Source organism: Anopheles ziemanni, chromosome 3, assembly GCF_943734765.1.
Source record: "Anopheles ziemanni chromosome 3, idAnoZiCoDA_A2_x.2, whole genome shotgun sequence".
Taxonomy (NCBI): domain Eukaryota; kingdom Metazoa; phylum Arthropoda; class Insecta; order Diptera; family Culicidae; genus Anopheles; species Anopheles ziemanni.
This window is the reverse complement of record NC_080706.1, coordinates 23,913,799-23,927,284: the sequence shown is the minus strand read 5'-3', so window position 1 is coordinate 23,927,284 and position 13,486 is coordinate 23,913,799. Positions and strand designations below refer to the sequence as shown.

General features: G+C 48.1%; 3 protein-coding genes across 4 annotated transcripts; 2 read left to right on the top strand and 1 right to left on the bottom strand.

The window, feature by feature from the left end:
* The first annotated feature begins 267 nt into the window (after positions 1 to 267).
* On the top strand, positions 268 to 3,735 carry LOC131284380 (uncharacterized). The gene is made up of 2 exons (XM_058313234.1): positions 268 to 306; positions 1,695 to 3,735. The coding sequence occupies exons 1-2, from the start codon at positions 268 to 270 to the stop codon at positions 3,699 to 3,701; spliced, it is 2,046 nt and encodes a 681-aa protein (XP_058169217.1). The 3' UTR covers positions 3,702 to 3,735.
* A 3,366-nt stretch (positions 3,736 to 7,101) lies between these two features.
* On the top strand, positions 7,102 to 9,671 carry LOC131286716 (peroxisomal ATPase PEX6). The gene is made up of 2 exons (XM_058315706.1): positions 7,102 to 9,460; positions 9,527 to 9,671. The coding sequence occupies exons 1-2, from the start codon at positions 7,102 to 7,104 to the stop codon at positions 9,667 to 9,669; spliced, it is 2,502 nt and encodes an 833-aa protein (XP_058171689.1). The 3' UTR covers positions 9,670 to 9,671.
* A 1,132-nt stretch (positions 9,672 to 10,803) lies between these two features.
* Positions 10,804 to 12,438, bottom strand: LOC131287000 (thioredoxin-related transmembrane protein 1). Of its 2 annotated transcripts, none has more exons than XM_058316014.1 (3): positions 12,060 to 12,438; positions 11,544 to 11,901; positions 10,804 to 11,435 (listed from the first exon to the last, which is right to left on the bottom strand). In XM_058316014.1, exons 1-3 carry the CDS (start codon positions 12,206 to 12,208, stop codon positions 10,929 to 10,931), a joined length of 1,014 nt encoding a protein of 337 aa, XP_058171997.1. In that variant the 5' UTR covers positions 12,209 to 12,438; the 3' UTR covers positions 10,804 to 10,928. The 2 variants fall into 2 exon arrangements, with proteins under 2 accessions (XP_058171997.1, XP_058171998.1); XM_058316015.1 differs by having other exon boundaries at positions 11,565 to 11,901.
* Positions 12,439 to 13,486: the final 1,048 nt, after the last annotated feature.

Below are 13,486 nucleotides of genomic sequence, written 5' to 3'. Positions count from 1 at the left end.
ATGTGCGTGGGCCCATATTTGGGTGACTTTTTTGTTCGTTTTTGGTTTGCCCTCGCTCCTCTTCTCCCTTGTGGAAGTACTGCTGCAGTGTGTGCGCCTGTTTTGGGCATCGGGCAATCGCGTAACGGATCGAGTACGACGGCGATGATGATGTTGATGGTGTCGTCGATCGGGAGGTGAATTATATGCAACCAAGAAAAAGTTGCAAGCAGGACTATAGTAGCCCGATATTTGTTGCCGTGTTTTGTTTCCATAGTTACCACCATCATGAGACGGTTGTCTAAGCGACGTACGGCGAAGCGAGAAGTGAGTCCAAACGTTCAACAGGTTCACGTTCAACCGACCACCGTGTTGCAACCAGCGGAAATGAAGAATATTCCATCAAATTCTTCAACCAATCTCTCACCAACATTTTCAGATGTTTGCTCGATTAATTTGCGTCTTGGTTTGTTGGACCCATTGGTAACCAAAGTAGCTGTTCTTTACTATTGTTTCTTACAGCACGGCATTCCACGCGTATCATTATCTGCGCATGCAACAACAACAACAACCTCCCTTGCGGGGCTGCATGGAGGGTTGGTTGGTGCACATTAAATGCGCATTGTCTTGACGCTCTTCTCAATCTCTCGTTCTCTCCCTCTCCCTCTCCCTGTTGCTATTTACTTTTACGTTCCTGGGCAGCGTTGTTTGTCGTTTACCTCATGCTAACCACCATCGAACGTACTTTTAAAATGCACGTGTCTCTGGCCATTACTTTGCGCTGGGACACTCTTCCTATTCTGCTACGGCGGAGATTTACTTTGGAAGGGCAAGCAGCCAGTTACCTTCAAAGGGATAAGTTTTCATATATGTTGCCTAACACTGGACCCGGTCGACAACAGGGGGAAAGCTTGCCTGCGGTTTTAGGGTCATTTTAAATTAATTCGTCTTATGTTGATTATGGAACGGTTTAGTTGAGATCCGTGGGTAATGGTCGACGTCAAGGACGACACAGATTATTTTAAATATTTGTTAAATTGAAGGCTGCATGACATTTTAAGACTATCCATATTTTGTAAAATGCTGATGAGTTGGGCTTTTTCATGATACGATAAAGCAAATTTAAAAATGTAGTTTGTAAAATTGGTAAAATACCATGAGAAGGTAGAATTATATCTGCATTACATTAGATTGCAAAGGGAATAATTATCAACTATTAAATTGGCCATTGTATCATTTTTCAATCTTGTTCGATCGATCTAAAACAAATCTATGAAAATTTCAATCGAGATAAGGTTTCGAGAGTCCTGTTTCGTTTACTTTTAAAATTCTAATCTTCCTTTACCTTTTATGTGATTGATGGTTAGTGATCGTGTTATTTAGTTATGGTTATTCGGAGATGTATCGTCATGACGTTGGCCATAATCATCAGTTGTTTTTCTTCAAGATCATCCTTAAACCCATGCAGATTCGATTCAATGAGATATGTGTCCGCCTACGTGCGAATTGGTTGATTATCGCGAAAGTAGATTTCAGTGTCAGGACGATAAGTTATAAAATGCCTCCAACTGAATAATTGGGACACATAACACATTACCAAGTAGAGTGGTGTTTTGCGCCAAATTGCTCCACAATTTCTTAAATGACGATAGATTGATGTTTTTCAGAAGGCGAATTTTCTGAAAGTAATGATGTTTGCACACTTCTCGTTTTAGGCCGGTATTATGAAAATTCATAGCTACAGCACCAGCCCACGACACGAGGAAGCGAACACTCGAACGGCCAAAAGCAATCGCAAAACAGCCGCAGCCGCCGTCGCAAAGCAGCCAAACGGTGTGGAAACGTCCAGAGGCGATTCGTCGGCGCGCAGACTGCAGAGACCGACGAGAACGGTGCGAAATAATACTCCGGTCGCCGCCAGGAACCGGAACCCGGAGCTGGACAACAAAGCCAACCGATTGGCGGTGGCAACGGCGAGACGGAGGACACAGCTGGAGAAGCTGAAGGAGCACCAGCGGACGTCGTCCGCGAACAGTGCCGAGGAAGAGGAAGAGGAGGAGGAGGAGGCGGCCGAAGGGGAGCTAGACCCTTTGGACGACGAAGAGACGGACGAGGTGGTGGAGGAGGAGGAGGAAGAAGAACAGGCAGAGCAGGAGCAAGGGAGCGACGCTGAGGCAAGCGCCGCCAAAAGACCTCGCCGTGAAGTAAAGGAGGTGGTTGGGACACGTACAGCAAAAGCAACGCCGCCGCAACGTGGCAAGCAGCAGCAGGCGGGGGAGAGGCAGCAGAAGCTAGTACGCATAGCCACGGAAAAGCAACAGACGGAGGAAGAGGAACAGGAGGAGGAGGAGGAAGACGACGGAACGTCATCGTCGACAGCGTCAGCCGAGGAGGAGATCGGCGAAGAGATGGAACCACTAGGGCCGAAGGGAGGCCCCCGTGTGGTGTCAACAGCATCCCGAGTATCGCTTGGCCGCGGTTCCTCATCGGCGGTGGCCCGCGGAAGCACTACCACCATCCTGCTGGCGGAGGAAGACTACGACGAGCAGGATCAACAGGTGGATGAGGAGGACGCTGCGATGGACGAATACGAAGGAGCTTCCGGTGCGGGCGCACTCGGTGGTGGAAGCGAGGATATGGAAGACACAGACGGTGCCTTGACCGGGAACCGATTATTTCGGAAGAAGGTGAAACGAAAAGTTCACACGCGGACAAACAGTACCAGCGCGGGCAGCAGCCTCGGGGGCCTCGGTGGCGCAACCAACCAAATCACGTCCTCAAAGGCCAAGCTGCAGATGCTGCAGGAGTTCCCGACACTCTTCATCGGGCTGCGGCGGAATCGCATGTTCTTGGTGAATTCGCTCGCACAGTCGTTCGATCTTAACCAGCGTGACATCGTGCTGACGCTGCGCAAGATCAAGCAGAACGAGAGCAGCGCCCGGCTGGCGAACTTCTTCGGCATCGGGGCGGCCGAGGTCGACCTGCTGTTTCACACGAGCGTGCCTAAGATCGCCGATTGCCTGCGCAACTTCATCGTGTGGCCCGACGATTTCACCATGAAGCTGAACGTGCCGATCAGCCTCCGTCAGCACTTCAACCGGATCCACCTGATACTGAACTACCTGGTGCTGCGGGTGAAGCAGAACGCCGTCCAGCAGCTGCCGCCGAGCGAAATCGGGACGGCGTACTGTCCGGTCGACCAGTGCCACAAGCTGAAGTACCTCGTTGCCTCCACGCTGGACGGGTGCGTCTGCTTCGTGTCGCGTGCGTTCGGCGTCCAGACGGACGACGAGCAGCTGCTCGCCCAGTCCGGCTTTCTCACCAAGTTCAAAACCAACACGAACCTGATCGCGGGCCAGAACTTCCACAACTTTGAGGACCGGCTTGCGAACGGCCACGACCACACAAACAACAATGGTGGTGGGCGCAACCGGAGATCTCGGGCTGCGGGCGGCGCCATCGACGACGACGACCTCGAGCGGGTCCTGGGCGGCGGAGGAAGCTGCGACGATGAAAACTTCGAGGACATCGTCTCGGAGAAGATCAGCAAGAGCCGAACGTTCAAGCTGAAGAACTACATCGAGAACATCCTGGAGAACTTTCAGAACCACCAGATGCTCAGTCCGCACACCTGCATCGATGGGCGGACGTTCAAGCTGCTCGACGACATCGTTGTCATCGTGGGAGCGCTGATCAATCTGCAGAAGCAGGAGATCGACTAGCGCGCGTCACTACGTCGCCAGCGTCGCCGTCGTCGTCATCGTCCTCGTTGGTAGAAGAACTCGCTGTCGCTTTAAGTCGCTACGATGACCACAAAGAGATCGAAACCGGGAGAGCAAGTTTTTAAGGCCATAAGTGTAGCGCCAAAAGCGGTGGTGTGCGGTGGTTGTGTTGTTCAAACCCTGTAGTAAGGAAGAATCGTTCAAGTGGAACTTTTTTCTTTTTCTTTTATCATATGTGGTCGTCCGCTCTATTTAAGGACCTTTCATCAAAAAGGCACCACAATTCCCAATGGCAAATTTCGTTGAAATCATCCTTAGAGACCTTTCATTTCCCCTTTAGCTACACTGAATTGTATGAACTGTGAGAAGGTCGATTATACTATCTTCTATATCTTGATCGACACTTCTTTCGATCGATAGAATGCATGAACTTGTTGAGGGAGACGTGTTTTGTGTGTGAAGGACGAAGGACGAAAATAAACAAACGGGCCAAACTATGTTCCGATACACGAGGCATCCCTTGCAAATGTTTCGGAATTCCTGGGCACACATGCTTCGTTTTGGCCGCTTTCGCGTCTTTCATTCAAACCATACCCCTTCCTCGAACGATACTCACTCGCCTCCCCCACTTCTCGATCTTCGTCTTCCTCTTGGACGCAAATTGGTCCTGGTTTTTCATAGAATCGAACTTTTAAATGTACTTTTCATTTGATAAAACCGGTAGTAAACTCTGTGTGTATGCGCATGTTGTTGTACGTTGTACAGATGTAGTTCAGTAAGGCGAGGCGACTTGGGGAGATAAATGATTCGAGATTTGTGGAATAGCTTGTTCAGCAAATCCCGGGGGCAAAGTTGAAAGGGGGCGTAAAATAGTTGAGCAAAATCGAATGGAAGTTAGTAGCGTAGTAGGCCTTTTACGGAAAGGGTTCGGAATAACAATGTGGATTGCTTTACTTTATTGTACAAAAAAAAAACAAAAAATAAAAAAAGATAGATGAAGAATCGAGTGGCAAACGGAAGAGGGAAGGGCACCACCTGGCGCTGCAATAGGGAAAATTTGAAAATTGTTAAGGTTTAAGCATATATACGCGGGGGTACAAGCGAAAAAAAAGATCTTCCGCGCTGTAGTAGATCGCCTTGATTAACAGAAGGCGTAAAGTGTATGCGGCATTGTTCATGATACACACTATTAACCACCTCACACACGTTGGGCATGGTGTGAAGCGGGTGGTGTCATATCATATGGCCAGAACACGCGCCATCGGCGGAAAAGAGTTCGTGGTTCTGTAATAATTTATAACGATTTATTACATCTTTGACTAAAAATGTCCATTTTCAATTGGTGAATGTAAAGTAAAACATTCGTAGTTTCCTTATCGAATAACTTTGGCCAGCAAGCTCATATGGCTCACAAGCGAAGGGTACGTTTACGAAATGCGTTTAAAGATGCGCATTTATGAGTAACAAAGGGGGGAATATGAGGAAAGCGGATTAATAGAAAACATTAACAGGATAGATAGAAGTTTCCCTGCCGTGTGCAAATGGCGATTAAAATTGAACACAAAGAAAAAAAAATCAAGTTGGCGTACTGAGACAGTGTGGCAAACAGTGTTGCCGCTATGGCAACGCAAAACAGAGACGAAAACAATAGACAAAGATTAGTAACATTTACTGAAGTAAGAGTAGAGATTCAACCACGCTGAGGAGAAGGCAACAAATAAAAGGATACTGTAATGTATTTACGCAGGCACGAAAAGGTTTGAAATATTGTTTGAGTGTGTCTGCGCGTGTGTGTGTGCGTGTGTTTGTGTTGATTGAATGAACGAGAACCGACTGATCGAGTGAACACGCCACGTGGCCGTTTAGATCATTAGAAGGCCTGGGGGTGTATAGGGCTTGGAAACCAACAAAAAAACATTTGCAGTAAAGTTCTTATGATAATGATACACAACTAAGCTTGGCGCGGGGAGATGTACCCCGAACCTCCAGACGGAGTGGGATGGTTCTTAGGTTGAATGAAAAGAAGGTACACCGAGGGTAAAGGACAGCAAGCAGGCGGAAGTCCGGAAGGCACGGGGATACCCAGTACAGTAGTGTGTAGATGGATAAGCTCTGATGCGAGAAATCTAGACGTAAGTTGATTCGAAGATGAAGCAAGTAACATGGATGAAAGGTTTGGTTGTGTGCGCGTGAATGTGGAGAAAATGTTGTGACCCAGGGGAGGGAAATTTCCGAAATCGAAGCAGAGTTAAATAAACAATACACGAGAGAAAGACTGCGTAAGCGTGGGGAAAAGGTGGGTGGGAGACGATGAGCGAAAGAAAGCCGGCGGGGGCGAGTATGAATGAATGTTGCTAAAGTGTACCGTAAATGGATGGTATGTTAAAGCCTTCGATAACTCCGTTGTAGCAAGCGAGTTTAGGTCGAAGCTAAATCTTTCAGCACGCCGCATACATATTGCAACATGCGTCAAGTGCTTAAAGTGCGGCACCGTACGTGGTCCACCCCGGAAGAAACACACATCTTAATACTGTAACAAACTAGCAGGCAACAAATATAATGCAGTTATAAATATCAATACCTTTTCTCTTGTGAAGCCACCGGATCTTGTGGAGTGCACAAAATGCCTAGTTCCCACACAACATTGTAAATAGATATGAAAAAATAAAGTGGTCGAAATGCAATTCGATTTTAGTTCATTTCTTATACAACTCATTCACTACTAGTTGCACTTCTTATCAAAGCAATCGATAAGCAGTAAAACTTACATTATTCCGTGGTAAGGTGGACGCCAGTAGGGTTAAGAATGTTAACAGCCGAATGATGTAGGATACATTGACCACCACTAAAATACGATGCACTTCGGTACTGTCCATTAGTGGGTGTTAAAAAAAGGACATTATTTAACATCTTTTCTGACAATTTTAATTGTGGATAACACTTCTTAGGCCTGGCCGATAATTCGTCGCTTTATTTCAACTGATATTTTTAAATCCCTAAAAGTTCAACGCTGAGAACTTTCTCGGCAACAAAGCGATCGTTAGGATATTCCGTGAGTAATAAAACGTTAGTTCTATCTAAAAAAAGAAAATCATAATCGTTTGCGTTCGAAGCGTTGTTTTAATCTGTTGTGCATCGGTAAATAATACGTTTAATTTGGTATTTTCTGATGTTTACCGTGGGAAGTAAATCAACGTAAACTTTCAAATGGGTTCAGCCTGGGGAACGCGCGTCTGAAAGCTGGGTGCAAGGTGTAGCTGGCCACTCTACCGGGTGTTTGTTTTTATTCCGTTTATGGGATAAGTTTATTCACTGCCTTGTGCCGTTTCTCAACGAGCATGTTTTCGTAACTGTTTAGTTTTACTTTGCGGCCGATAAAGTTAGGTTTTATTAGCGAAACATGGTTGAAAAGGTGGTCAAGCAGTGGCAGCTGCTGCTGTACATCGCACGGTTACGATTCCCGCGATATCCATCGTACTATTTCCCCGTGTTCGTGGTGCTTCAGGGTGTTAAAAAACTGCGCTACGATCTGAAGCTACGGTCATTGGATTTCTACCTTCAGCCGATACCGAACTTGCTGTTCGAGCAGCTCCAATCGGAGCAAATGGTCAACTCGGAGCATACCCTCTTCGTTTCCCCCACCGTCTTCCGGGAGTATGTTGTGGAGCGCGAGATTAACTGGATCAACCTGGTGCTGAAAGTGTCCAAAGTGCCGCCGACGGAAGGCGCCGGTCAGAAAAGTCTAGTCTCGTTCATCCTGAACAAACAGAACGTTAGCGTACTGTTCCAGGTGTGCTCCCATCCGCAGGTTCCCTACAATGCCCTGTGGGTGAAGGAAAATCTGGTGGAAAACCTGAAGGAACGGTTCACGCTCGAGGGACAACGCTACTGGGGTCGCCTACAGCGGGTGACCGACGGGCAACATTTACCGGAGATTGTCGCCAAAGCGAGCATTTTCATCTACCAGACCCCGTACGACCTGAGCACCGACATGGTCGATTTCATCCTTGCGCGTTACTTTGAAACACCACGCCTGCTGTACCGCAACCACACGTACCAGGTGCCGCTGACGGAGCGTTTCCTGGGCAACACTTTCTTCACGAAAAATTTCGCCATCCTAGCGCACATGAGAGCACTGTGGTTTAAGTGCCTTAATCTGGACTCGGCCGGCGGCGCGTTCGAGATGAGCGGCATCGCACACAAAAGCCTCACCACGTTGCAGCAAACGACGACGTACAACAACTTCCTGCTACCGGAGCGTTTCGATGGCATTCACCGACGGCCCAGCTGTCCCTTTGGGTTGCAAAAGTACTTCGATTCACTGCACTCCTCGCTGAAGGCGTACGTGAAAATGGAGGGCAATGGGTTGGTGCGGAACGGCATCCAGCCCGTGTTTATGCTTCGCGGCGAACGAGGCATCGGGAAGCGACTGGTTTTGCAGTCCGTTGCCGGCGCGCTCGGCATACCGGTGTACTATGCAGACTGCAGCGAAATCATGACCTCCATTAGCTCGCAGACGGAAACGAAGCTGAGCAGCGCTTTTAATAAGTCGAAAATTTGTGAACCCCTCATCATCTGCCTGGAAAACTTCGAAGTGTTCGGCGTTGACAACGAGGGCCACGAGGATCAGCGCATCACCGGTTCGTTCCAGGCGGAGCTGGCTAACCTTTTCGGGCGCAAATACTCGCACCCGGTCGTTGTGGTAGCGCTCGCGAACCAGAAGGAATCCAACACACCAAAGCTCACATCCCTTTTCCTAGAGGTCATCCAGTTCCATCCACCAGCGGCCGGTGAGCGGTTGGAGGCGCTCCGGTGGATTTCCCTGGCGCACCAACAGCAACACCGTTTACCGCTAGGGCAGTTACAAAAAGTCGCCGAACAAAGTCAAGGTTTTAATCTGTCCGATTTGGAACTGCTGTACGGAAATGCACTGGAGGCGTGCCGACGTTCGAAGGACACCCAACTCCGACTGACCCACTTCGAAGCGGCGCTCGAGTCGATGCAGGCAACCTTCTCCGACAGTCTCGGCGCTCCGAAGGTCCCCAAGGTGCTCTGGTCCGAGATTGGGGGACTCGCGAAGCTCAAGTCGGAAATACAAAACTCCATCGGTTTACCGCTGCGCCACAAGCACCTGATGGGGAAGAACATGCGCCGCTCGGGTATCCTTCTTTACGGGCCACCCGGCACCGGCAAAACGTTGATCGCGAAGGCGGTCGCCACCGAGTGTAATTTGAGCTTTCTGTCGGTGCAAGGCCCCGAGCTGCTTAACATGTACGTCGGACAGAGCGAGCAGAACGTGCGGGAAGTGTTTACCCGCGCACGAACGGCCTCGCCGTGTGTGCTGTTCCTGGACGAGCTGGACTCGCTGGCCCCCAATCGAGGCGTTAGTGGCGACTCGGGTGGTGTGATGGACCGGGTCGTATCGCAGATGCTTAGTGAAATGGACGGAATTTCTAAAGATCCCGGGCAGCAGATATTCATCCTTGCCGCTACGAACCGGCCGGATCTAATCGATCCGGCACTGCTGCGACCGGGACGCTTCGACAAGCTGCTGTACGTCGGACCGAGCTGTACGGTCGAGGACAAGGAGAGTGTCCTGCGGGCGGTAACGGGACGGTTCCGGCTCGATCCGGCGCTCACGCTGAGGAAGATCGCCGAGTGCCTGCAGCAGGACATGACCGGTGCGGATATGTACTCGATCTGTTCGAACGCCTGGTTGAGTGCAGTTCGGCGAACCGTCAAGGAAGCGATAGCCGGTGGTAAGTTCGTGTCTCGCTTGTTTCCTTTCTTTTCTTACCACCATTCTGTCTTCTGTTCCCTTTCAGACTCCATCGATGAGGGTCTCGGTGCGGATCAGGTGATCGTCGGCGAGGACGATTTTAAGGAAGCGATTAAAAAATTTATCCCTTCAATCAGCCCCTCTGACATGGCCTACTTTAATCAGCTGAAGGGTAATTTCAGTGTGTAGTCTACATTTTTGCAATTGAAAAAGGCCAGTAGATGCATTGCGGGAATCGGGTAGTGTTACGATGCTTGGTACGGAATTGTTAATTAGTTTTAATCATAAAAACCGAAATGCTCTTGCTGCGTGTCGTGGGAAGACAAACGATGCATGAATAAAGATCACGGTTACAGGGAATTGGAAATGTATAATGTTGGATCGACGGGAACACAAAATACAAATTTTCGAAAGGAAGGAATCGGTGGTACTTTTTTTCTTTTCCAACAAACTATAACCGTTTGCCTAATTTCAATGTTAAGATAAAATATTTACACTATGTTTACCTTTAAAAAATGAACTTCATTGACTAACGTTTTGTGACTTTATTATGAATCGAAAAAATCGTCGTACTTTCATCAATATCTGACTACAATATTTCCGTACCCCTTACGCGATTACCAAACATCGGCGCGAGTTCACAATGTTACGATCATATCAAATACATATTTATCGACATAAAATCAGTTAGTACATCAGTAGCAGTAGTGTAAAGTTTAGAAAAAAAAACATCGGTTTCGCACGACTAAGTGAAAGAAAGATACTTAAATAATACATTAAGCAAACATGACAAGCACAACTTATCGTATGGATCGTATGTATGTTTAGTGAATGATCGTATCGCTACGTACGAACTAAGTTATGGTTCAATTTATTAGGCATTTTATTCTTCGTTATTCACTCTTGTGCTTAATCATACACGAGACATGATTCTACTCGATCATGTGTATTCGTTTGCATAGCTAATGCCTCACACGCGCGATGAGATTTTTAAGTGCAGGAAAACATTCATCCATGTCAAAAACTGCCCTTTACGGGTGTTCCCATTGAATGAGTCACTTTTGCTCGACTCAACTGGATGGTTTTCATTATTTCAGAAGAAAACTATTTTTTAAACGTCGAACATACAGAATCTTATACGACAGCAATAAACTAGAAATGCAAAGAGTCAAAGCACACAATTTTGAATGTTGTAAGTATTGGAAAATAGTATTAGATTGAGGAGATGTTACTAAATGCAAAACCATATCTCTAGAAGACTCAGTTCTGTATTCGCAACCTTCGAAAATAGAAAATTTGTTACTCGAGAATTTAGGAAAGAAGAAACTTAGACAAATAGACTATAATAACGCAGGCAATATATCATGCGGCTGCCCCAGTTGAAAGGTAGCAACAATTCACGAAAGCAAAAACACATCCGCACCCTCGGTCCAGTCGGGCGGACCCGATTAGTCCGCTTTCCGTGGTCTACGTTTCCGCACGTCCGGACTGGTGGTGGTTTTTTCCTTCTTATCGTCTGCGGGTTCCGGGGCCACGGCCGGTTCGTTCGTTTTCTTGTCGTCTTCCATCTCCTCCGCCGCTGGTTCTTCCTGCAGTTCATCGTCCGAGTCATCGCTACCGGAGTACTTTTCACCCTCGGAGGTTTCCTTCTCCTCCGATTCGGCGTCGTCGTTATCAGCACCCTCTTCGTCATGCAGCTCCTGGGTGCGCTTCTCTTCGTCCTCGTCCACCAGCTCGTCGCCGCGCAGTTCCTCGGGAACCTTTTCGGCGCGCACCTTTTGCTTGTGCTCGGAGAAGCTTTGTCGCTGGGCCGACTTTGGTGGGAACAGGCAGTCAATGATGCACACCAGGATGAGGCCAAAGATGGCCCCGAGTAGCACCGTACCGATGCCGAACAGTGTGTACGATCCCCAGACCGGAAGTCCGTACTCCTTGAGCAGCATCGTGTTCAACTCCTGCACAAAAGAAACAAAACAACGAAATAGATACGGACATATGAAAACGACGGTACTAATACGGTGCGTGCGGAATTAGCCGTTCTTTCCGGTCGTGCACACACTTACCCGCAGTCGGGTTTTACTTACTTTCAGGAAGTGTGAAAGCTTGAAGAACAGCGACACAAGGGACATCTGGATGGAGTCCGGCTTTCGCCAAGCGGACACCTGCTCGAGCGCTTCCCATTTTTTCTCCTCGACGAAGGACATGAATGAGTTCATATCGCGCGGACCCTTGTACTGACGGAATTCACCGTTGATTACGTGGAAAATCGTGGGCAGGGCGGTCACGAAGAACCTGCCACTCAGACCCGGCGATGACGTCACGTCCACCTTGGCCGTTTTGATGTTCAGGTCATCCGACCAGGTCGAAAGGTCATCCCAGATGGGGGCAAGGCTTTTGCAAGCGGGACACCAGGGTGCGTAGCTGTGAGTTGTACGGGAACAGGGAGTTGCATTAGTAAAACCAAATCTAGTGCAGTGTCAACAAAATGTATGCGCAGTGGATGGAAAAATTACTCTTTTGTTCACAAAAAGAACGCAAAAAGCAGAACGACGTAATTGCAGGGAAAACGCCATACTTACAACTCAACCAGCCATTCATCGGTCAACATTCGGTCCCAGTTGGACTCGTCCAGTTCGATAACCTGCGACTTCGAGTTGGCACCTTGTGCCGCAGCTAGATGGACAGCGAGGCCACATATCAGGGCCACCACGATCGGCCGGAGCGTCATTGTAACGCCGGGTACACGCTTTCGATTTGTGCGACGCGAAGATGACTTACGCTTGGAACACGCGTGGTCCTTCGAACACCCCGCAGCGTCACCCGGTCAAACGAAAAGAAAAACAAAAATGTGGCACACGTACTTCGTTGGTCGAGTGGCTAAATCCGCGAGGAATCGTCTGGTCGCTTTTATAATACGTCAAATTTAACAAGAGAATTTACTTCTTTTATTTACTCGTGTATTCTTCAAGGTACGCAGCTGCTGCTAATAATGACGTTTTCCGTTACACACGGTATGTACAACATTCTGCTCAAGATCAATAAAAAGAGAGGTCGTGTCAAAGCTTTTCTACTCCGCCATTGTTGTGACAGTTGGTTGAAAAAGTGTTTACAAACATACTTGCAGTATGTGGGAGATCTTCGCTAAAATCTCTTCAACCAGTTCCAGTTCGGCGTCGCATCAGAGCGGATGGTTAGCAGAGCACGAGGTTCCTGAAAGGGTTAGCTGAAAAGTAAGGTTATCTTAGGCACGGCCGCGTGGTGTCGCCGAGCTGGAGCTCAAGTCAGAGAAATCCTAGCCGACGCACATCTCGTGCTGTTTGAGTAATCAAGCGGATCACGAGTTTCGTGCGATCTGACAAACGGAAGGAAATATTCCTTTCGTTACGGTGGGTGAACAGCCGCATTTTGCCTGCGCACTAGCGTGGTTGGCTAGCAGTGCTCCTGGCCGCATGGTGGCAGTCAAAAGGCGACGCCTACAGAAAATCGAAAACCACAGAAAACCAGGACATATGGCCTTTAGTTGCCAGTCCTAAACCAATAGAGGTCTATGTCTCCAGGTTAGCTTGCGAAGGCCCAGGAAGCTGGATTCAATAGCCGTACTGGAGTAAATCCTCGCAGAATTGAAGAAGAAGAAGAAATCTCTTCAACCAAATAGGCAATGTGAAATTTTAGATCAGAGTACCCATGATTGGTGAAATTAAGTGTGGTGGTCTTCCTCTCGTGCAGGCCGCACCAGAACATATTTCGAACGCATCAATTGCCGCTCTGTTGATGAAACATACCAAATTTGCAGTTGTGCCCTGGCTGCTCGTAAGAGGTAAACAAAATTTCAACCAACTGTAAAACATTTTCCCACGGTTTTTGGCTCGTTAAATGGCATGCTGCGACCTCTTTTCCATTGATCTTGATTCTGCTGACATTCGACCCAAGGTTTACGAAAGGTAGGTGACAGCAAGAACAAAATTCGCACAAATTTTGATGAATTTTACGAAAAGTTTTTGTTTCA

Bases quoted from the DNA above. Each gene is read 5' to 3' on its own strand.
- LOC131286716 (XM_058315706.1), top strand. From the start codon at position 7,102: ATGGTTGAAAAGGTGGTCAAGCAGTGGCAGCTGCTGCTGTACATCGCA. The intron at 9,461-9,526 runs GTAAGTTCGTGT...GTTCCCTTTCAG, and splicing joins CAAGGAAGCGATAGCCGGTG to ACTCCATCGATGAGGGTCTC.
- LOC131284380 (XM_058313234.1), top strand. From the start codon at position 268: ATGAGACGGTTGTCTAAGCGACGTACGGCGAAGCGAGAA. The intron at 307-1,694 runs GTGAGTCCAAAC...TTCTCGTTTTAG, and splicing joins GACGTACGGCGAAGCGAGAA to GCCGGTATTATGAAAATTCA.
- LOC131287000 (XM_058316014.1), bottom strand. From the start codon at position 12,208: ATGACGCTCCGGCCGATCGTGGTGGCCCTGATATGTGGCCTCGCTGTC. The intron at 11,902-12,059 runs GTAAGTATGGCG...TACAACTCACAG, and splicing joins GATGAATGGCTGGTTGAGTT to CTACGCACCCTGGTGTCCCG. The intron at 11,436-11,543 runs GTAAGTGTGTGC...TCTTTTGTGCAG, and splicing joins TAAGTAAAACCCGACTGCGG to GAGTTGAACACGATGCTGCT.